This window comes from Pseudophryne corroboree, chromosome 12 (genome assembly GCF_028390025.1).
Source record: "Pseudophryne corroboree isolate aPseCor3 chromosome 12, aPseCor3.hap2, whole genome shotgun sequence".
Taxonomy (NCBI): domain Eukaryota; kingdom Metazoa; phylum Chordata; class Amphibia; order Anura; family Myobatrachidae; genus Pseudophryne; species Pseudophryne corroboree.
Window position 1 is genome coordinate 163,082,315 of NC_086455.1, and position 23,481 is coordinate 163,105,795.

A 23,481-nucleotide genomic window follows, 5' to 3' on the forward strand; every position below is an offset into this window, starting at 1 on the left:
CTTCCAACAAATATTCCCACTGTGGCAGCGGTGCTGCTTGAGAGAACTCCCCCTGCCTGCACAAGCCACGCCCATGACACTCCCACAGCACTGCCCCGGACACTTCCAGGACACACCCACAGCACCACCTCTTTTTGCGTTTAGTTTTGGTTACCACACAGTGTCCAGCCATATTGTCAAATGCCTGCAATGGTCTTCTCATGTACTTGCGAGTAAGTATGCAGCATTCGCTAATGCAGTTTGTGTGCACAAGAAGGGTTTCTGAGGATATTCACGCATGTGCAGTAGCAAAACGTCCACATTTGCTAATCATCAGCACTGTGTACAAATTGGAAACAGGCAATGTGTTCTGCCCAAGTTATCAATAGCTGCCCTTCATTCATTAATCGCCAGATTAGAAATGCTACTATAGTCTAATTGAAGGGGGGAAAAAACCCTCTGGAGATGTTAACGTTACCTAGGAGGTAGAAAATGGTGGATTACTCACCACAGTGTTCTTGCTTCCTTGCTCCAACCGGTCAAAGCTTTTCAGCCTCCCAACATGCAACGGGCCCGTTGCATGCTGGGAGGCCGAAAGCTTTGACCATTGGTGCAAATCCAGTGTCGCATCATCATATCCCAATGTTATTCTGTGGATAACCGGTGGACCCTGCGGGAGAAATTTATTGCATAATGTATTATAATTCTAATGAGTAATGTCTGAATAGTGCACCTGCATCTTTTTGCTTTGTGTGTGGCACTATAAGCCTCAGCAAGTTAGCAACTCTCATTGGAATGTAGTTACGCGACTGACAGTTGTGATCCCGGCGGTCAGCATACAGACGCCAGCATCCTGACCGCCGAGCTGAAATGCACGAAAAGTGACCCGTTTGGACGCCCAAACGGGACTTTTCGCGATGGCGCCCATGACTTTAGTCTGGTTTAGCTGCTTTGCGTGGCTAAACCCGTCTCTTATGGGCGCGACTAGCGCGATAACAGGGGGCCATAGAATATCGCCCCGCGATCTCCCGTCACTTTAGACGGGAGATCGGGGGCAATAATAAGATTTTACTTACCGATAAATCTATTTCTCATAGTCCGTAGTGGATGCTGGGGACTCCGTCAGGACCATGGGGAATAGCGGCTCCGCAGGAGACAGGGCACAAAAGCAAGCTTTTAGGATCACATGGTGTGTACTGGCTCCTCCCCCTATGACCCTCCTCCAAGCCTCAGTTAGGTACTGTGCCCGGACGAGCGTACACAATAAGGAAGGATCTTGAATCCCGGGTAAGACTCATACCAGCCATACCAATCACACCGTACAACTTGTGATTTGAACCCAGTTAACAGTATGATAACAATGAAGTAGCCTCTAAAAAAGATGGCTCACAACAATAATAACCCGATTTTTTTGTAACAATAACTATGTACAAGTAATGCAGACAATCCGCACTTGGGATGGGCGCCCAGCATCCACTACGGACTATGAGAAATAGATTTATCGGTAAGTAAAATCTTATTTTCTCTAACGTCCTAGTGGATGCTGGGGACTCCGTCAGGACCATGGGGATTATACCAAAGCTCCCAAACGGGCGGGAGAGTGCGGATGACTCTGCAGCACCGAATGAGAGAACTCCAGGTCCTCCTCAGCCAGGGTATCAAATTTGTAGAATTTAGCAAACGTGTTTGCCCCTGACCAAGTAGCTGCTCGGCAAAGTTGTAAAGCCGAGACCCCTCGGGCAGCCGCCCAAGATGAGCCCACCTTCCTTGTGGAATGGGCATTTACAGATTTTGGCTGTGGCAGGCCTGCCACAGAATGTGCAAGCTGAATTGTACTACAAATCCAACGAGCAATAGTCTGCTTAGAAGCAGGAGCACCCAGCTTTTTGGGTGCCTACAATATAAACAGCAAGTCAGACTTTCTGACTCCAGCCATCCTGGAATTATATATATATTTTCAGGGCCCTGACAACGTCTAGCAACTTGGAGTCCTCCAAGTCCCTAGTAGCCGCAGGCACCACAATAGGTTGTTTCAGGTGAAACGCTGACACCACCTTAGGAAGAAACTGGGGACGAGTCCGCAGTTCTGCCCTGTCCGAATGGAAAATCAAATATGGGCTTTTGTAAGACAAAGCCGCCAATTTTTACAATCGCCTGGCCGAGGCCAGGGCCAACAGCATGGTCACTTTCCATGTGAGATATTTCAAATCCACAGATTTGAGTGGTTCAAACCAATATGATTTGAGGAATCCCAACACTACGTTGAGATCCCACGGTGCCACTGGAGGCACACAAGGGCTGTATATGCAATACTCCCTTGACAAACGTCTGGACTTCAGGAACTGAAGCCAATTCTTTCTGGAAGAAAATCTATAGGGCCGAAACTTGAACCTTAATGGACCCCAATTTGAGGTTCATAGACACTCCTGTTTGCAGGAAGTGCAGAAATCGACCTAGTTGAAATTTTTTCGTGGGGCCTTCCTGGCCTCACCCACGCAACATATTTTTACCACATGTGGTGATAACGTTGTGCGGTCACCTCCTTCCTGGCTTTGACCAGGGTAGGTATGACCTCTTTCGGAATGCCTTTTCCCTTAGGATCCGGCGTTCAAACCGCCATGCCGTCAAACGCAGTCGCGGTAAGTCTTGGAACAGACAAGGTCCCTGCTGGAGCAGGTCCTTTCTTAAAGGCCGATGCCACGGTTCCTCTTGGAACAGACATGGTACTTGCTGAAAGCAAATCCCTTCTTAGCTCCCGAGGCCATTAGTCCTCTGTGAGCATCTCTTGAAGTTCCGGTTACCAAGTCCCTCTTGGCCAATCCGGAGCCACGAGTATAGTTCTTACTCCTCTATGTCTTATAATTCTCAATACCTTGGTTATGAGAAGCAGAGGAGGGAACACATACACCGACTGTTACACCCACGGTGTTACCAGGACGTCCACAGCTATCGCCTGAAGGTCTCGTGACCTGGCGCAATACCTGTCCCATTTTTTGTTCGGGCGGGACGCCATCATGTCCACCTTTGGTCTTTCCCAACGGTTCACAATCATGCGGAAAACTTCCCGATGAAGTTCCCACTCTCCCGGGTGGAGGTCGTGCCTGCTGAGGAAGTCTGCTTCCCAGTCGTCCACTCCCGGAATGAACACTGCTGACAGTGCTATCACATGATTTTCCGCCTAGCGAAAAATCCTTGCAGTTTTGCCACTGCCCTCCTGCTTCTTGTGCCGCCCTTTCTGTTTACGTGGGCGACTGCCGTGATGTTATCCCACTGGATCAATACCGGCTGACCTTGAAGCAGAGGTCTTGCTAAGCCTAGAGCATTATAAATTTGCTCTTAGCTCCAGTATATTTATGTGGAGAGAATTCTCCAGACTTGATCACACTCCTTGTGTGACTGCTCCCCAGCCTCTCAGGCTGGCCTCCGTGGTCACGAGCATCCAATCCTGAATGCCGAATCTGCGGCCCTCTAGAAGATGAGCACTCTGTAATCACCACAGGAGAGACACCCTTGTCCTTGGATATAGGGTTATCCACTGATGCATCTGAAGATGCGATCCGGACCATTTGTCCAGCAGATCCCACTGAAGAGTTCTTGCGTGAAATCTGCCGAATGGAAGTGCTTCGTAATAAGCCACCATTTTTACCAGGACTCTTGTGCAATGATGCACTGACACTTTTCCTGGTTTTAGGAGGATCCCGATTAGCTCGGATAACTCCCTGGCTTTCTCCTCTGGGAGAAACACCTTTTCCTGGACTGTGTCCAGAATCATCCCTAGGACCAGCAGACGTGTCGTCGGAACAACTGCGGTTTTGGAATATTTAGAATCCACCCGTGCTGTCGTAGAACTACTTGAGATAGTGCTACTCCGACCTCCAACTGTTCTCTGGACCTTGTTCTTATCAGGAGGTCGTCCATTTTCTTTGAAGACGAATCCTCCTTTCGGTCATTACCTTGGTAAGGACCCGGGGTGCCTTGGACAATCCAACGGCATCGTCTTGAAACTGATAGTGACAGTTCTGTACCACGAACCTGAGGTACCCTTGGTGAGAAAAAGCAAATTTTGGGACATGGAGGTAAGCATCCCTGATGTCCCGGGACACCATATAGTCCCTTTGATCTTTGCTATCACTGCTCTGAGTGACTCCATCTGGATTTGAACCCTTGTAAGTGTTCAAATTTTTCAGATTTAGAATAGGTCTCACCTAGCCTTCAGTACCACCATATAGTGTGGAGTAATACCCCTTTCCTTGTTGTCGGAGGGGTAATTTTATTATCACCTGCTGGGAATACAGCTTGTGAATTGTTTTCAATACTGCCTCCCTGTCGGAGGGAGACATTGGTACAGCAGACTACAGGAACCTGCGAGGGGGGAAACCTCTCGACATTCCAATCTGTACCCCTTGGATACTACTTGTAGGATCCAGGGGTCCTGTACGGTCCCAGCGTCATGCTGAGAACTTGGTAGAAGCGGTGGAGGGCTTCTGTTCCTGGGAATGGGCTGCCTGCTGCAGTCTTCTTCCCTTTCCTCTATCCCTGGGCAGATATGACTCTTATAGGGACGAAAGGACTGAGGCTGAAAAGACGGTGTCTTTTTCTGCAGAGATGTGACTTAGGGTAAAAAACGGTGGATTTTCCAGCAGTTGCCCTGGCCACCAGGTCCCATGGACCGACCCCAAATAACTCCTCCCCTTTATACGGCAATACATCTTTGTGCCGTTTGGAATCTGCATCACCTGACCACTGTCGTGTCCATAAACATCTTCTTGCAGATATGGACATCGCATTTACTCTTGATGCCAGAGTGCAAATATCCCTCTGCGCATCTCGCATATATAGAAATGCATCCTTTAAATGCTCTATAGTCAATAAAATACTGTCCCTGTCAAAGGTATCAATATTTTTAGTCAGGGAATCCGACCAAGCCACCTCAGCTCTGCACATCCAGGCTGAGGCGATCGCTGGTTGCAGTATAACACCAGCATGTGTGTGTATACTTTTTAGGATATTTTTCAGCCTCCTATCAGCTGGCTCCTTAAGTACGGCCCTATCCGTAGATGGTACCGCTACTTGTTCTGATAAGCGTGTGAGCGCCTTATTCACCCTGAGGGGTGTTTCCCACCGCGCCTTAACTTCTGGCGGGAAAGGGTATACCGCCAATAATTTTCTATCGGGGGAAACCCACGCATCATCACACACTTCATTTAATTTATCTGATTCAGGAAAAACTACAGGTAGTTTTTTCACCTCACACATAATACCCTTTTTTGTGGTACTTGGAGTATCAGAAATATGTAACACCTCCTTCATTGCCCTTAACGTGTGGCCCTAAAAGAAAATACGTTTGTTTCTTCACCGTCGACACTGAAATCAGTGTCCGTGTCTGTGTCGACCGACTGAGGTAAATGGGCATTTTACAGCCCCTGACAGTGTTTGAGACGCCTGGACAGATACTAATTTGTTCGCCGGCCCTCTCATGTCGTCAACCGGCTTGCAGCGTGTTGACATTGTCACGTAATTTCCATAAATAAGCCATCCATTCCGGTGTCGACTCCCTAGAGAGTGACATCACCGTTACAGGCAATTTGCTCCGCCTCCTCACCAATATTTTCCTCATACATGTCGACACACACGTACCGACATACAGCACACACATAGGGAATGCTCTGATAGAGGACAGGACCCACTAGCCCTTTGGGGAGACAGAGGGAGAGTTTGCCAGCACACACCAAAACGCTATAATTATCCAGGGACAACCTTTATATAAGTGTTCCTCCCTTATAGCATTTTAATATATATACATATCGCCAAATCAGTGCCCCCCCTCTCTGTTTTAACCCTGTTTCTGTAGTGCAGTGCAGGGGAGAGCATGGGAGCCTTCCCACCAGCCTTTCTGTGAGGGAAAATGGCGCTGTGTGCTGAGGAGAATAGGCCCCGCCCCCTTTTCGGCGGGCTTCTTCTCCGGAGTTTTAGATATCTGGCAGGGGTTAAATACATCCATATAGCCTCAAGGGCTATATGTGATGTATTTTTCGCCATACAGGTATTATACATTGCTGCCCAGGGCGCCCCCCTCCAGCGCCCTGCACCCTCCGTGACCGCTGTGTGAAGTGTGCTGACAACAATGGCGCACAGCTGCAGTGCTGTGCGCTACCTGATGAAGACAGAGTCTTCTGCCGCCTGGTTCCGGACCTCTTCATCTTCAGCGTCTGCAAGGGGGGTCGGCGGCGCGGCTCCGGGACGAACCCCAGGGCGAGCCCTGTGTTCCGACTCCCTCTGGAGCTATGTCCAGTAGCCTAAGAATCCAATCCATCCTGCACGCAGGTGAGTTGAAAATCTCTCCCCTAAGTCCCTCGATGCAGTGAGCCTGTTGCCAGCAGGACTCACTGAAAATAAAGAACCTAAAAACTTTTTCTAAGTAACTCTTTAAGAGAGCCACCTAGATTGCACCCTTCTCGGCCGGGCACAAAAACCTAACTGAGGCTTGGAGGAGGGTCATAGGGGGAGGAGCCAGTACACACCATGTGATCCTAAAAGCTTGCTTTTGTGCCCTGTCTCCTGCGGAGCCGCTATTCCCCATGGTCCTGACGGAGTCCCCAGCATCCACTAGGACGTTAGAGAAAAAAGATTTGAATCCCGCCTAACAGTCCACGCTTTAAGGAAATTCATGCTTGAACACAGACAAGGCGCTAATTTAATCACTTGTGCTCAATATGGCTATCCTTAAAACTTGGATTGCGAGTATACCTTAAGGCAGTGGTTCCCAAACTGTGTGCCGTGGCACCCTGGGGTGCCTCAGGACACTTGCAGGGGTGCCTCGGGTTGGTGGTCCAGGATCAATTAAAATGATTTATGGTTAATGTAATAGGCAAAGCCAGTGCTGGGGGCTGCCAATCATAACATGTTTGGACAAACAGAGGCAAATCCTGTCCCTCAACACACACAATTGACCCTAAGGGTGACATATAAGCACAATTTACTTAATTTAATATTTCTTTCTTAATTTATCAATAAGAAACCTTTGACCTAGGGGTGCCGTGAAAACAATTCTGATGCTCTAGGGCGCCGTGCTTGTAAAATGTTTGGGAACCACTGCCTTAAGGACAAAGTTTGGGAAACACTGGACTATTGGCTCTCTATTAAGTGTATCTGTGAATTGCAATCACTCCCAGGAGCAAAGCGGGTGGTAATCGGTGTACACTTACTCTCCCAATCCGACTATCCTGGAGAAGATTCTCTCTGTGGTTGACGCTATTGCAATTATCACCAAGAAAAGGAGATAGAATTGTCCTGGGTGGTGCATAATTAGACCTTACTAAAATAGAACGCACATTAAACCAAATATATCTAGTGTTCTCTATGCATCTATACAAGTCATTGTACAAATCTTTATTTACAACACATTTAAACTTTTCTTTAACAATTATGCTTCAAAATCCATGTACAATAAGCCGAACAAATACATAAAAACCAGATTACACAACAAAAGGAAATACATGAAGTTTCACATTGAATAGTGAACAGATAAATGCAGTATTGTTGCATTTACCAATACACTTGTGTGATGATGTCACCGTGCTGTCACAGGACAAGCGCACAGCTATCCTGGTGCTTTGCATTATCTGTGAAATACCATTAGGATAAGACCGCTGAACATCTGATTATACCAATACTTACAATACAATTGTACTGCAGTCATTTACTATTACACAGGTTGCACCATCTAACTCGCATGCTAGTAACCCCGCCGCTGTGATGCAGTAATTCAGTGGCTACGGCCTTAGCAGCCATCGTCAAGTATGCTGTGACCAGGCAGAAATTTGGTAGCGGTTTCTCAAATGGTTTTAGTGGGTTAATTCTGCCTCTGACCCGTCAGCAATCCCGCTGCATGGGATGACTTACACATCTAAGTCCTTACGGAGCTTGCTAACTGAATCCATGAAACACATCCATTGTTTAAGGTATGTGAACAGGATGTGAAGAACAGACGGAATCTTCTACAGACTGAAGACAAAGTTCCACCACAATTCCGCTCTCACGTAAACAGACAGGACAATCGTTCTTACAAGACATCTTAGTCCTTCTTAAATGCAAACGCAGACAGCTTGCTATTGGTGGACTCTAAAGGCTTGTGTTTCTTGCCCAAAGTGGCGGCCTCCTGTGTCTCTCCCTCTGGACTTTCCGCGGCCTTCCCATTCTCCGGCTCGTCCCGTTTCCTCTTCTTTGTGTCTGTGGAATCATCACCTTTGGCATTTTCTGTCCACGTCTAATAAGAGAAATTAAATTCTATTTTTTATTTCATTATTACACCCTCCCTGGATCCGAGATCGTTTACACTTCAAAATATCCGACTGATATTTATATACTGGGCTTTTTCCCCGCCGTGATATAACAGAAGGGAGCACGGGTGGTGTAATGGTTAGCATTACTGCCTCACAGCAGTGAGGTTATGGGTTCGATTCCCACCACTGCCCTGTGTGGAGTTTGTATATTCTCCCTGTGCTTACGTTTGTTTCCTCCCACATTCCAAAAATATACAAAAATTAACCTAGTGTGTGTGTGTATGCGGGCAGACTAGATGGGCCAAGCTGTTCTTATCTGCCGTCACATTCTATGGTGTAAGTTCAATACCTGACCTTACTTGTGCAGTCAACGGTCCACCATACACTGGAATAGCTCCACTTACCATCCTCTCCTCGTTAGTTAGTGCCCTGAATCGGCTCATCCCCTCCTTGATAATTTCAGACTCCTCAAGCTCAGAGTTCTCAGACAATATACTCTTCCGATTCTCATCCAACCAAAGCTGGAAGCCGGTTTTGGGTCTGCAAAGAAACGTAAAAGCATTACCAACCCCTTACACGCACACTATATATACATCCTGTGCAATAGGAGACTTTTCACCAGAAGCACTCGCGTATATTTTTAATGAGAATATGGCTAGATTAGTACTGACAAATACACTTAGGGGGAGATTCAAATGTTTGAAAAGTCGGTTGGGTGTCTATTTTTTCCCGTCTATTAGATAGGAAAAAAACAGACTCCCAACTGACTTTTCAAACATTTGAATCTCCCCCTTAAGAGTTCTATTTATTAAGCCTTGGATGGAGATAAAGGGAACTGAGATAAAGTTCCAGCTAATCAGCTCCCAACTGTCATTTTTCAAATCCAGCCTGTGACGTGGCAGTTGGATGGAGGTAAAGCACCAGCCAATCAGCTTCTAAGGCTTAGTAAATAGACCTATTAATACTTAACATATGGGAGGATAGTTATCAACCCTTGGAGAGAGATAACGTACTAACCGATCAGCTCCTAACTGCCACGTTACAAGCTGTGTTTGAAAAATGCCAGGAGCTGATTGGTTGGTACTTTATCTCTCTCCAAGGGTTGACACATCTCCCCCAGATTCATTTAGAGCAGAGGTTCTCAAACTCGGTCCTCGGGACCCCACACAGTGCATGTTTTGCAGGTCTCCTCACAGAATCGCAAGTGAAATAATTAGCTCCACCTGTGGACCTTTTAAAATGTGTCAGTGAGTAATTAATACACCTGTGCACCTGCTGGGTTACCTGCAAAACATGCACTGTGTGGGGTCCTGAGGACCGAGTTTGAGAACCTCTGATTTAGAGAATTAGAAGCCAACTGGGGTTCTATGGGAAAACAATGCACCGAGGACAGAGAAGATGAAATTATAAATTTCCAGTTTATTTTTGTCCCTTCAGCTGCAGAGATAATTCACTGACAAACACAACAGTGATGCAACATTGTACACATATGAAGCCCCGTCTCTAGTCCTTTCATGTCTCCACTGCCCATTATATTAATGTCAAGCCGCAGAGTGTTCAAATTACATTTATCCGTTACACATGTTGAGTGCCAGGCCAAAATCTGCTCCGAATTAGGGTGCGTACAAATTGTTTATGAACAGAAGTCTTGTGTCTGGGACAGACACACATTTAGCTTTAGAAAGTGGACAGGCACCGCTACGAGTGTTCCCTTAAGGCTGTCTTAGGTTACTTTCCTATTATGTAAGAGTCTCAAAAAATGACCAAGTCATCGCAGAGATACTTCATGATGAAGCCTTATCCCTGGAGGATTTCATGAAAGCTTGGAGAATAAAGTGCATCCTACCATAAACACATCTATATAAAAAGTTAAAGATTACAGTCACGCGTACGATAGAGCATTGGATGGAGTATTATTATATGCATTATCTATAGGTTGCCTGCATACACACAATGAACAGGAAAAACAGGTAGCAGCTTAATCAGACAAAGGTTAGGAGGAGGGTCCTATAGGGGAGGGAGCTGCTCAGCCAATGGGTAAAGAGGATTCACCTTGAAAGACAGCATGTTATTGCATACACAGATTTGCAGGGGCGATGGCCAGGAAACTGCTGCATATAATATTAGATGTATAACAGTAGAGGGTGGGAGAGTGGTACAGGTCGCAGGAGTGGTGCAACACAACACTGATATAAAAATAACACACAACAGAACAAGCGTGAAACCACCAGCAACACAGGGGAGTAAATAAAAAGGACATTAGAATGGAGATCTGGCAGGGAGTGGGATCAACCAACCTTTTTGGCTCTGCGCTCTCCGGGGCTGAGCTCGGAGATGAAGCCGGAATAGTTCTCTCTTTATCCTGCGTCTGTTTCACGGTGGCTTTAGGTTGGACATTTTGGAATAATGTTGCCTGGCCCTAAAAATAGAAAGAAGATACCTTGGGGTTTGATTTCCTACAATTAAATTACTGAGCACATAGTAACTGGCCCACAAATAATTTTCTGCTTCTAGGCTGGGGACAAATATAACCGATTACCAGATTAGCTCAGGTCCCTGCTGCAATAAATGGCCACATTCACCATTTTGCAGGGTAGAGATTATTTAAAAAAAAAAAAAGGACTGGACACAATATATACATATATCTCTCTAAATAGCTTATTAAAAGCGTCAAAAGAGCTCTATCTGCTTAGTTGCTCATTGCACCTGGTCATATTTCTGAGGGTGTACATGCCCTTAGCCACCGACTCTGACCTATAAACGGCAGACATTTTTACTTCATTTAGCTGCAGCAAGATCCTATTTTTGAATAACACAGGAACTGTATGGTCGGAAGTTTATAAAAATTAACACCACACTTCTAGTTTACATAAAAATACTTGCCAGGTGGGTCTCTCCGTAGTTTAAAGGGGGGGAAGAATAAGTATTGTAAAAGATTTTGGTTGGAAAACACAGAGACTTTCTCATTAATGGAGGACGCTGGGAGCCCAGCTTACAGCACGGTCTGTACGTTTGCGCACAATGACAAGACATTACGGCAGCTCGGACCAAGCTGTAAGTCTGTACAGATCACGTGTATGGAGAACACTTGTGTATATGGCATTTACTATACTTGTTTACGTTCCTAGCTCTAGAACATGTTGGAAGACGGCAAATCTAAAGAACAGAACAGTTCTATGCAAATTACCTTCTTAGGCTTCGCCCGTGGGGCGAGCGGCTTTATGACCACAGAATCTGACTTGTTCGCAGTCTGCTTTACAGCTACCGGTGGTTTCTTGGGCAGCTTACTCATGTTATCTAGGATGCGAGTGGAGTTTCCAGCCAGGGCCGGGCTTTTCTGACTTGCAGATACCTTGTGATGTACAGAAAGTAGTATAAATATTCTAAGAAATGCTGCAGAAGTGACTAAAATAATTATATATTAATATGCACCGTTACACAACAGGAAGAGACTGAATCATGACCGAGCTCTTCTTCCAGCCAAGAAGCTTGCAGTTACTGGACTAGCACAGCCCCAAGGCAGAAGGCATAGAGAATGAATGAGAGGACATGTGAGAAGTAAAAAGTCCTATTAAAAGACATCAGAGATAAATTTTGACGCAGGAATAGTCCCAGAGATATTTCCCTGTTTTAATGGAAGACTTTCACTGATGAAGCAGAAGGGCTGCCCCCGAAACGCGTCAAGCCTCACTGGAACTCTTCAATCCCTACAGGGTTACTGCATCAGGGGTCATTCCACGTGAGCCATACTAGACTGCTAAGGATTTAGCCGCTTATTGAAATTCCCAATGAGATTCCCCTTCTATTAAATACATTTCCGAAACTTTTTGCAGTAGATCGTCGACGAGCCATCTGGGCCAGGACCACACAAATTTTAAAGACATTTTAATTTTACTTAAGCTGTAAAGAAGCATTGAGGGCTGCAGAACAGGTGGATTTGTTGCTACAGAGCCCAGGAGTGCGGCACAGGGAGGGGCAGGTCTCTCTCACGTCACGTGGGTGTGCTATGACATCCCTTGGGACGCAGCCTGGGGGTCAACAAACAGGCAAAGGAAAAGACACACACAGCTCTGTAACGCGCACAGAAGGATGGGATTACACAATGGAAGCAAAGCACCTAATACCTCAATTTGCCATGTTAAAAAATAGAGACAGCTGCAGGGGTAAATGGAGGATTTTTAGAAGGGGTTTTTTCCAAACATCTGGAGTGTTTTCAGTCATGAAGATGGCAAAATCAGCTATTTAGTCTGCTTCATACAAAGTGCAGTGTATGCAATACTTCATACATACTATAACCAGTAGGAAACATAACTGAGCTTTCTAAGCACAGATTCTCCCACCTCATGGTAAGACCACAGTCTCTTCCTGCTGGCAGATGCTCTCTGGTCCGGTGCACTTATTGAGCACTCAGATTCTTATATACAGCAGACTGAGTAGGAGACGGTTTTGCTACAGCGGCTCTCTTCCATCCCTTATACTGCATGCTGTGGCCGCAGCACCACAAAATCGTTTTACAAACAACTGCTACTGTAGTCATGATTCCAGCTTATGGCCAGGTCAGGAAGGGGGAATTGCGGGCAACTGGAGTGGACTGCCCAAGTGCTGGGAGAAGCAAAAAAATAATTGGAGTATGAATGGAGTTCAGTAACACTCCAAGCTCTCAAGAATTTGGGCCAAAAGAACTCAGTGCAGAAAGGTGTTGGCCACAAAATGTGTGGCCACGGTCCGCGTGGACTTTTTGTTGATTCTAGTATAGAATAATACATCTATATTTTCAAATCAACCATGTTCAGTTATTTCCGAATGACGAAATACATCCAATTTGTTCTGCACTTTGTCTTCATTCTAGGTGAATAAATGTCTCTCAACAATAACTGCTTAGTAGTGGGCAGTGTATTACCTCTGCCCATATATTTCATTTGCTGCATTTCCTGCGATGATGCAGCCGTGCCCGTGCAAAACCCCTAAGTACAGCGGACAAGCGGCTGCATCCATAGGAAACTTATCTACGGACAAGATCATCGTGTGACGCATCTGAAGGCTTCAAAATGAGATTTCTTCAAGTTGATATCATGACTCATTCTTCATCTGACATTTCCCAGGCTAATAAATCCTATTCCTCCTGTACATAAATCATTGCAGCCTCCTCCGTCTACAATATGTATGAACGATGCACTCGATTCAGACATGGGCGCAATGCGGTTGGAGCTGCGATCCTGCACACATCAGTATATGCAACAAATGACGCAGCCACCGGGATTTGGACTGGGACGCCCACTTGCTGCATCTCAGATCTGTCTGTGCACGAAGACGCAACCATCGGTCACGCATGGCTCTGTTGAGCAGACCTACGGACGCGCCGAACGGCCGCTGGAAGCAAGACGTCAGAGCCACTTCAACTGCGTACGAAATCAGTCGCACGCTGTGACACACCCCAACATGATCGTGGCGTTCCTGTGTCTGAGTGGCCACTCCCCATTGCCGCCCACAAAACGCTCCCTGACAATCACATTGTGGATAAATTCTCGCTGCGACACCATGCGCGTGTGCGGCTTAGATGCATGAGTAATTGCTAATTGAGTAATCCCTGTAACGTCTTCCCACACTGAGCGATTATACTGGCCTGAGGTAATTTTTGCAGCAAACAGTGGGTTAGACCTTGAAAGCTTGTTTGACAAGTGTAGGGTATCGCGCTGGCCCAGGACACCCCTCACAGCGCTGTACAGTGTGCCGCTGAGCCTTCTGGAGCGCAGCCTGCCAGAGCTGCGCTCCCAACCCTTGTGCCGCCATTCTCGCCGGGGACCCGCTTACTGGCGGGCGTCAGATTCACCAATCTTCTTTCTTCTGGCTCCATTAGGGGGAGGCGGCATGCTGCGGGAGGGAGTGGTCGCCTTGGGCGGCTAATGATCATCACCCTCAGGAGCTCAGTGTCCTGTCAGCGGAGATAGTGGCCATTAACCTCTCTGGGTTGGACACTACTCCCCCCCCCCCCCTAAGTCCCACGAAGCAGGGAGGCGGTTGCCAGCACCCTGCCTGTAAAATAAACTCTAGAAAACAATAAAACTAAGAAAACTCCTATGGAGCTCCCCTAGCAGTGACCGGCTCCACCGGGCACATTTTCTAAACTGAGTCTGGTAGGAGGGGCATAGAGGGAGGAGCCAGCCCACACTGTTAAACTTTTAAAGTGCCTGTTGCTCCCAAAGGAACCGTCTATACCCCCATGGTACTAAATTGAACCCCAGCATCCTCTAGGATGTAAGAGAAAAGAGAATTTTTGGTACTTCCTGATAAATCCATTTCTCTGAATCTACTCAGGGACATTGGAGATCTCAGACAGCTGGGGGTGTGAAGGATGCAGACCGGAGGTAGCACAATATAATAAAAAAAAATTATGCACAGCTGGTTCCTCCCCATTCACAACCCCTAATCCCTCCAGTTTGAAAAACTGACGGAGAGAAGAGGTAATATGAAAAATCAGAGCCATACGGGAAGGAACCAACCGTATTAACGCGTCCAGCCACCCGGAACTATAAACATAATAATCAAACAGTTGGAACTAAATTTAACAAGAACACGCAGGCTGACAGCACCGAGGTGGGCGTCCAGTGTCCCCGAGTGGATTCAGAGAAATGGATTTATCGCTAAGTACCAAAATCCTCTTTTTCTCTTTCATCCACTAGGGGACACTGGAGATCTCAGACAGCTGGGGATGTCCCAAAGATACTCCCATGGGCGGGAGTGCAGTCCGAAGCCTGAAGAACCAACCGTCCAAACCTTTCATCTCTAGATGCAAACGTATCAAACTTGTAGATGCAAGTGAACGTTGCAGCTCTGCAAAGTTGGGTAGTGGAGGCTCCTCTAGCCACAACCCAAGAAGCACCCACTGATCTAGTGCTATGAGCACCTACCCGAAATGGAACTCTTACCACTATAAAGTGATATGCCTGCTTTATGATTAGTTGTATCCATCTGGCCAAAGTTTGTTTCGAAGCCGGCCAGCCCTTCCTGGAACCATCATACAAGACAAACAAAGCGTCTGAATTCCTAATGGAATTTGTAGCCTGTACGTATACCCATAAGGCTCTGACCACATCCAAGGCCAAGTCCCCGTCTGCCAATCCCTGGAAGGAGGGGACCACAATCGGTTGGTTTATGTGGAAACCGGAAACCACCTTAGGTAAAAACTGTGCTCTGTCTTCATGAAAAGCTAGGAAAGGACTTCTACACGACAGAGCCCCTAACTCTGATACCCTCCTCGCTGATGCTAAAGCTAGGAGTAGGGCTACCTTCCAGCTCAAGTATTTCAGATCTGCCTTTTCCAAAGGTTCGTAAACTGACGATCTCAAAATTTCTAACACCAAATTTAGATTCCACGGGGCCATGGGAGGACGAAAAGGTGGTTGTATTCTCAACACTCCCTGCAAAAATGTCTGGACCTCCTGCAAGGACGCCAGACATAGCTGAAAAAGGATCGAGAGGTCTGAGACTTGGACCTTCAAGGATCCCAATCTCAAACCACCATCCAAACCATTTTGGAGAAACCTCAAAAGCCTAGTAAGGCAGAACTCTCTGGGGTTCCAACCCTTAGACTGGCACCAGGCCATGTACTTCTTCCAGATTCTATAGTAGTGTGCTGCAGTGACTGGCTTACTTGCAGCTAACATGGTAGGAATAGCCGATTTCGGGATACAGTACCTCTGTCTCTTAGTATCCTGGTCTAAAGAACCATGCCGTCAAACGTAGATGGTTCAGATCTCGGTGAAGGAATGGGCCTTGTGACAACAGGTCCTCCCCTCTGTGGCAGTTTCCAAGGGTCTTCCGCCAGGAGTCCCCTCAGGTGCGAGTATCAACTCCTGCGAGGCCAATTTCCCGTTTGACCTTTTTTAACACTCTTGGTAAAAGGGGAAACGGCGGGAAGATGTACACTAGCTCGTATGCTCAGTGAATCACCAGTGCGTCCACCGCCAATGCTGCTGGATCCCGCGTCCTGGCCACATATCTTGGCAGCTGATGTTTGTTCCGAGAGGCCATTGGATCTATCTGCGGTAGACCCTATCGTCGTACTATTGCCTCGAACACCTGGGGGTGCAGACACCACTCCCATGGATGCATATCCTGACAACTGAGGTAGTCTGCTTCCCAATTTTCCACTCCTGCAATGAAGACTGCCGACAGGATTATGTTGCGCTCTTCTGTCCAAGACAGAATCTTTGTGGCCTCCTTTAAAGCCATGCGGCTTCTTGTTCCTCCCTGACTGTTCATGTATGCTGTCGCCGTCACATTGCCAGACTGCACTCTCACGTGCTGAGCCCGTACTAGGTCCTCCGCCAGAAGAAGTGCATTCTAAATGGCTCTTAGCTCCAGCACATTTATTGGGAGATTGGTATCCTGTGGGGACCATCTTCCCTGAAACTGATGGGTGTCCATTGCTGCTCCCCGTCCCCTGATGCTGGCATCTGTTGTCAAAATTTCCCAATTCCAGATTCCAAACCTCTTTCCCGCTGCTAGGTTCCTGTGGGCCACCACTAAATTAACGAGTTCCTGGCCTGGGGCGACAGGCGAATCCTTCGGTGAAGAAGTAAATGCATGCCTGCCCCTTGACCAACCAGATACAGCTGAAAAGGTCTGGAATGTAGTCTGCTGTATTGGAACGCTTCGAAGGATGCCACCATCTTTCCTAGAAGCCGTACACAAAGATGCAGCGAGACCATCTGGTTCTGTAGAACCTGACGTACCATTTCCTTGATGTCTCGAATCTGGTCTTCTGGGAGAAACACCTTCACCTGAATCGTATCTAAAATGAGGCTCAGGAATAGAATCCTGTTCATCAGTCGCAGATTGATTTTTTGAAATTCATGATCCAGCTGTGTCGAATCAAACTGATGAGTCATCAGACCGTCCAGATCAACTGGTCCTGAGGGGGGCCTTGATAAGGTCGTCCAGATACGGTATTATCGTGATCCCTAACGATCTCAATTTCGCTACCATGACTGCCATTATCTTTGTGAAGACCCTCGGGGCTGATGATGATAGGCCGAACGGTAGAGCTCTGAACTGGTAATGAGTGTTGCCCACTGCAAACCGTAAAAAGGCTTGGTGCGGGGTCCAAATTTGGACATGGAGGTACCATTAACTCCTGTTGCTCCAGGCTCGCAATGACTGACTGTATCGATTCCATCTTAAATCTGTAAACAGTCAGGAATTGATTTAACGCCTTTAAATTGAGGATTGGTCTGACTGACCCATCCGGTTTTGCCACTACAAAAAGATTTGAATAAAATCCCGTTCCTCTTTGAGAAGTCAGGACAGGCATAATTACTTCCATCTAAAGTAACTTGTGAATAGCCGTGTCTAATGCTTTTGCCTTCTGAGGGCACCGAGGAAGGCCCGTCGTAAAGAACAGACTGTGAGGTTGGTTCAGAAATTCTATTTTGTATCCATGGGTAATATTGTTGATCCAGATTTCTGGTGAGGTTTCGGTCCAGGTGTCTTGAAACCTTTCCAACCGTGCACCCACCATAGGAGACCCAAGGTGAGCAAGGAGACCATCATGCCACGGTCTTGTCAGAATGAATTGACACCATTCGGATAAGGTTTACGATGGCCAAAAGTATGCATTATAAACTCGAATTTACACGAACGCAACACATATAGAAAACATGTATCCCATAACCTAAAACCAAAAGAAAGCACCTTGAAAGGGTTGACTCTGCCTTGGCTGCTGGACACAATTGCCCCTGAGGAGAGAGAAGAGGAAATGGTAAATCCATTGTGTGGAGAACACAAGGCCAAGAGTGTTACTAGAGAAACCGCTTACCAGACATTACAGCGGGCTGTTCCGGCGATGTGATATTCTTGTTGGAAGAAGTTATTGCTGTGAAAAGAGGAGGGATATACAATTACACCAGCAATACGGTCAATAAACATATTGCTTCTAATTACAATAGCAGCAAATCAGCCTGCTGAGACCCAACGGGAATGAAGACAACTCAAACCACCATCCTTATACTGGAGCCTAAGTCGCAACAGTCAGACGCACGGATGTACACCACATAAGTGACTGTAGTGACATCAGCATAAAAATGCAGACGCGAACGGGGCAAGGGACGCACCGCGTCCGCATCAGACTCAGAATCAGCAATGCGTCTTAATGTTTAAGTACTAAATTACAGTTTATAAGCGATTCTAGCATTCATCATGTGTCAATTTTAATACAAAACAATTGGACTTTGATATAACAGGTCAGACATGAAAGCAGGTGGGTGGAGGAAATGTAAATATGATCGCCACTGTTGGACAAGTGATTAACCTTACAGAAGAGAGCATTACAGAAGACTTAGTGGTAGTTGCAGAGGAGCACAGCCGTGACTCCTGGAACAGACCTGTCTTTGCTCTCAGTTTGGGGGTTTCTGGAGGCTCCTCTTGTTCCGTTTCCTCATCGCCTCCCTCTCCATTCATATCCACGTCCTGCTCCTCCTGTGCTACTGCTTTTGGTTGTCCCCACTCGGTGGCAGTCCTGTTGTATCTGGAAGTACAACACAGTATTATGTTTAAAATTAAAAATACTAGTGTAGCCCGTTTTTCTGCCCGAAAAATTGACCCATTTCTGGGCGAAAACATATGGATTCGGGATAAGGTCCCAGATCCATGTGTTTTCGCAGCCGCAATCTAAAAAAAAATGGGTCAGTTATCAGAGATTTTTTGTCACCTGCCTCCGGGCTTTCGGTGTTAATTAGATAGCCCCCGTGGGATCAATTAGCTGCGATAAATTACTGTGGCTAATTGAATCCCCCCTTTGTCTAGTTTCTACAAAAGAACTATTTTTATTCAGTACAGTTTCCCTTAAATGCCTTCTCTTCCCCATAATTATCTCCCCTGTATTATTGAGTGCAAGAAACTTCTCCCAATCTCACAACACAATGACTTGACGATGTAGGACATCACCACCACTGTGGGAGGACCATTAAGTTTCCAGCAGGATGGTATTCAGCAAAGATACAGGCTCATCTAATGCTTTTTTTGGTGAAGCCAATAGCTTGCGCACAAAGTTTTATTCTGGGAACACAAAGTGACACACAATCTCTGTCCGTGCACAGGCTAGTGTAGTGCTTTATGTAATGTGCTAGCTGTAGACCGAATATACATTCTAGCCATTTGGGCAGTTAACCATATTACAGTTTATGCAATTATTCGTTGGCATGACGAGGTAACTAATGGGTATAAATCCATTAAACTTCAATAAGCACATTTTTAATGGCAAATTGCTGGCTATGAAAGAGCAATCCTACCCAGAGATCATTGTGCACGCTAACCAACTTGCTCCAAAAGGTTTGATACAGATAAAGAGATCAGTGATGTCACATTTTGAATAGCACAATTAAAAGAATGCAGGTGTACTCCAAGCTTGTTAGTTCTATGCCCCACCTCCTTTACACTGGTCAGGCAGATGAAGTTGAAACTTCGGTGAAACGCGTTACAGATGGACAGTGTAAGAAACAACAAATTTTATTTTTATATTATGCTTTATTTAATTTTACTTTTTGTATTTTGTCTTTGATGTTCCGCTGCCTATATTTAACAGCACTGAAGATTTGAAGTGAATATGATACCTTTAGTACTTTTAAAGTTGTTTTGTATGTCTATAATAGGAGTAACAATAACACCAGGAAATTGCAATCATGCGTTCCGGAAAAATGTAAATAATACCACTACTATTATAATGAAATATTTCACCGAACGGACATATAGGGGGTAATTCAGAGATGGATGCTTGTGCTCAGCGAAAGGACACAGCTGCCGTATGACAATGCGTAACGCTGCAGGCAGCGTCTGAAGGAAAAAGACATCTCCTGTCAGCATCTAAGATCAGAGAGCTGCATCCGAAGCCTCTGCATTAGCTCTGCGCCCATCGGTGGCGTTTTTGCGGCATCTCTCCAACCTAAGCTTATTTCTGACCAATCTATTTTCCCCTCACATTTGGAGGAACCAGTTCCATGAAATGAATGCGGGGGTTTCCATAAAGGGTGAGCAAGACGGACTTGTCCCTCTCTTGAAATGGACAAAATCACGCAGTTCAGGACATGATCATTCAGAAGTTGCTCGCCGCATGCAGCCATTTTTTACTGAAGACTACCCCACATCTCTTCTCCAACATGTATTATTCATGTATGCGTCAGCATTGATCATTTATCATGTCCAAAAAAAACAAAATAATGATAAAGAAAATTGTTTAGAGCCTTAAAATGTTTTTAATTGCGAAAAGACTCAACTGAATAAAATCATGGGCAACGTCAGGTAGATCCTGTACTTACAACGTCACGAAGACCAGAGACTCACACACACCTGGGAAGAGGATGACAATCCTGACGTGACAGGGATCAATAGAATGGTCTGCGCTTACATTGGAGGAGTACAGATTATCTCTAATCCCCAATCTACTAGAAACACAGCCACAGATCCAGCATATGTAATGGAAGTGGCTGCGGCAGCCGTCTTGTTTGTGGAATTAAGTGTTCTTAGTAAGCAAACGGCCTAATCTGATCAAGCATGCCTGCGAATTGTACCGAGGATCACGTGGAAGATGGAGAATTACAGCCACACGGAACCCGGGAGGGAAATTATAAGAACTGAAATGAAAAACGACAAGCATTTATTCTGTAAAACGACCTGTATACATGAGGATGTTCTGCCCACTAAAGGACACAGATACAGCCATGCCTCCCTTATAATCCGAACTCGCTGTATATCTCCCTGATGCATAGAGGGTACAGAACAGTGCCCACTGTCACCTTTCCTATATATCAGTTTATGGGGTATATTCAATTGAAGTCGAAAACTGCCGTCTGTCGAAAAGACGTCAGTTTTCGACTTTTTAAGGTCGAATCCTGATTCGACTTATTCAATATATCCCTAAATTTTTCGACAAGTCGATGAATTCGACTTGTCGAAAAGCACGTGGATCGGCGGAATAGCTGCCGATCCACGTGCTTGTGTCGAAAACGGGGCCAAAACAGACAGGTTTTGGCCCCTTATTCGACCATCTCAGTCCGACATAAAAACATGTCGGACTGAGATGAGGGATTAGAGCAGGAAAGCCGCAGGGAGACCGTCACGGGCAGCCAGGGGAGATCAGCGCTACAGCAGGATGTCACACAGCCGTGCCGCTCACGGCAGCTTCCACCCGGCTCCAGCAAGTGAGATCACGCTTGCTGGAGCCGGGTGGACACTGCCGTGAGGTCGGGCGGCTGTGTGACATCCTCCTGCAGCGCTACTGTAGCGCTGATCTCCTCCGTCTACCGCGTACCCTGCTGGTCTGCCCGCGGCTCCCCCCCCCCCTCCTCCTCCTCCTCCTCCTCTGGGTCCCTCATCTCAATTCGACTTGAAAAAGTCGAATTGAGATGAGATTTGAATAGGGGTTGTCGGATCCATTCCGACAAATGCATGTCGGAATGGATCCGACGCCAATTGAATATATCCCTATAGAACTAAAGTATGGAAAGAAGCTGCTACAGTTTTGGGGTGGGGTCACTTAATGTTCCTATCTCATTCAAACAATGTACCTTCTTAGTAGCTATTGTCTGGTGAGCTGTGGATCATTGGCTCTAGCAAAATAGGTTGACCCCATATGGTCAGCACGCAGAAGGTTGACATAAAAAGGCAGACACCACAAAAGGTCGACACATGAGTTTTTTTTAAAAGTCCTTTTGTACGTTTAACCATGATTAGTGGAATTGTGAACTCTAGTGGGCTCGCTTAGCTCACCGCGCTTCGTGCAAAGGTTTCTCGTTGCGTTCAACACAGGTTTTTATTCCCAATCGCAGTCCACGTGAAAGGTAAATGATGACTAAATTAAAAAACAAAAATGTAAAATTTAATTTTAATTACATTTTTATTAAAATTAAAAAGACTGGCTTGGAGGGGGGACATAGTGTTAGAGTTTTAAAGTGCCAGCTCCCAGTTACTGCCCACTATATCCCCATTGTAACTGCTCTCCAGTGTCCCCTAATGGATGAAGGAGAAAACAAAACTTGTGTCGACCATTTGAACCCGTCACACAAGTCGTCCAGCAGTGCCACAGGATCAGAGTTTGTAGCCCCTCACACACAGACTGTCACATGAGGTTTCCGCACGTCCCAGCCAAGAGGGACTCTCTGGGTGCACCTTATTCTTCTCCTCACCAGGGACTCTCACAGCCTCCACACTGCTGCTTCTGCACACACATAGCCAAGCTGCCTGTGCAGCCACGCCACCCAAACTATGTGGGCACTTCAGAGAGACCTCTACAGGACATGGCATAATGGGGGGGGGGGGGGGGGGGGGGGGGGGCTCCTAAGAATGCCACCTGGCTTGGGGAATTCTCACAGAGGACTCGTGGACACTCGCTCAGGTTAGAGGAGATTACGCACAATACGTCGTAAAGGCTTTTTCACGGTAAGGACAATACGTGTTTGGAATTCCCTGCCCGAGGGAGTTGTAATGGCGGAATCTGTCAACACCTTTAAGTAAGGGTTAGATAAATTCCTAATGGATAAGGATATCCAGGGGTATAGTGCAGTGTCATGCATTATAGTTACTATAAATAGGGATAAAATGCAATGGCTGACAGCAGCATCAGTCAGAAATTTTAGTCAAACCATCATGTATAGGAGACCACAAATAGGTTGAACTCGATGGACAATTGTCTTTTTTCAACCTCAGATACTATGTTACTATGTTACTTCCATGGGATCCACACCTTTCAGCATTGTGGGGCAACTTACTAATGCGGGCTCTTATAGGGAGTTCTTTATTATACATGGGCTTCCATTCCTGCTGTTCCCCTGCCCACCCCCCTCAGTGACCGACAGCGGACGCCAATGGGGGACGGGGCTTAAGCCCGGAAACACAGAGTGCTAAACGACCATATAATATCTACACGTTTCACTTAAACTAAGGCCTGGACTTATTAGTCAGAAACGTGCGGCTCCTTAGAGCCTATTTAGTAGAGATGAGTGGGTTCGGTTTTACTCAAACCTCCTTATTGGCTCACGGACGTCACGTGTTTTGGTTAGCCAATAAGAAAAATCCAGGAAAAAAAGAACTTGCGATAATTCTGGCGTTAAGAACAGAGTAAATCCGAACCCGCTCATATCTACTATTTAGAAAAATTCAAAAATGTTCCAATTTTACACATCTATTTCACATAAAATTGTATACATGAGAAACGGTGTCCGTTCTTACA

The 23,481-nt window shown here is 46.2% G+C and overlaps 1 protein-coding gene across 1 annotated transcript in view; it reads right to left on the reverse strand.

Moving 5' to 3' along the window:
• Positions 1-7,353: 7,353 nt before the first annotated feature.
• Positions 7,354-23,481, reverse strand: part of WDHD1 (WD repeat and HMG-box DNA binding protein 1) — a 46,615-nt gene continuing 30,487 nt past the window's right edge. Inside the window, exons 20-26 of the mRNA XM_063948392.1 lie at positions 18,644-18,786; positions 18,079-18,135; positions 17,955-17,998; positions 11,449-11,613; positions 10,559-10,680; positions 8,666-8,801; positions 7,354-8,245 (exon numbers count right to left, since the gene is read on the reverse strand). Coding sequence (XP_063804462.1) covers positions 8,054-8,245; positions 8,666-8,801; positions 10,559-10,680; positions 11,449-11,613; positions 17,955-17,998; positions 18,079-18,135; positions 18,644-18,786 — 859 coding nt within the window. The 3' untranslated portion in view covers positions 7,354-8,053. The remainder of the gene's footprint in view (positions 8,246-8,665; positions 8,802-10,558; positions 10,681-11,448; positions 11,614-17,954; positions 17,999-18,078; positions 18,136-18,643; positions 18,787-23,481) is intronic.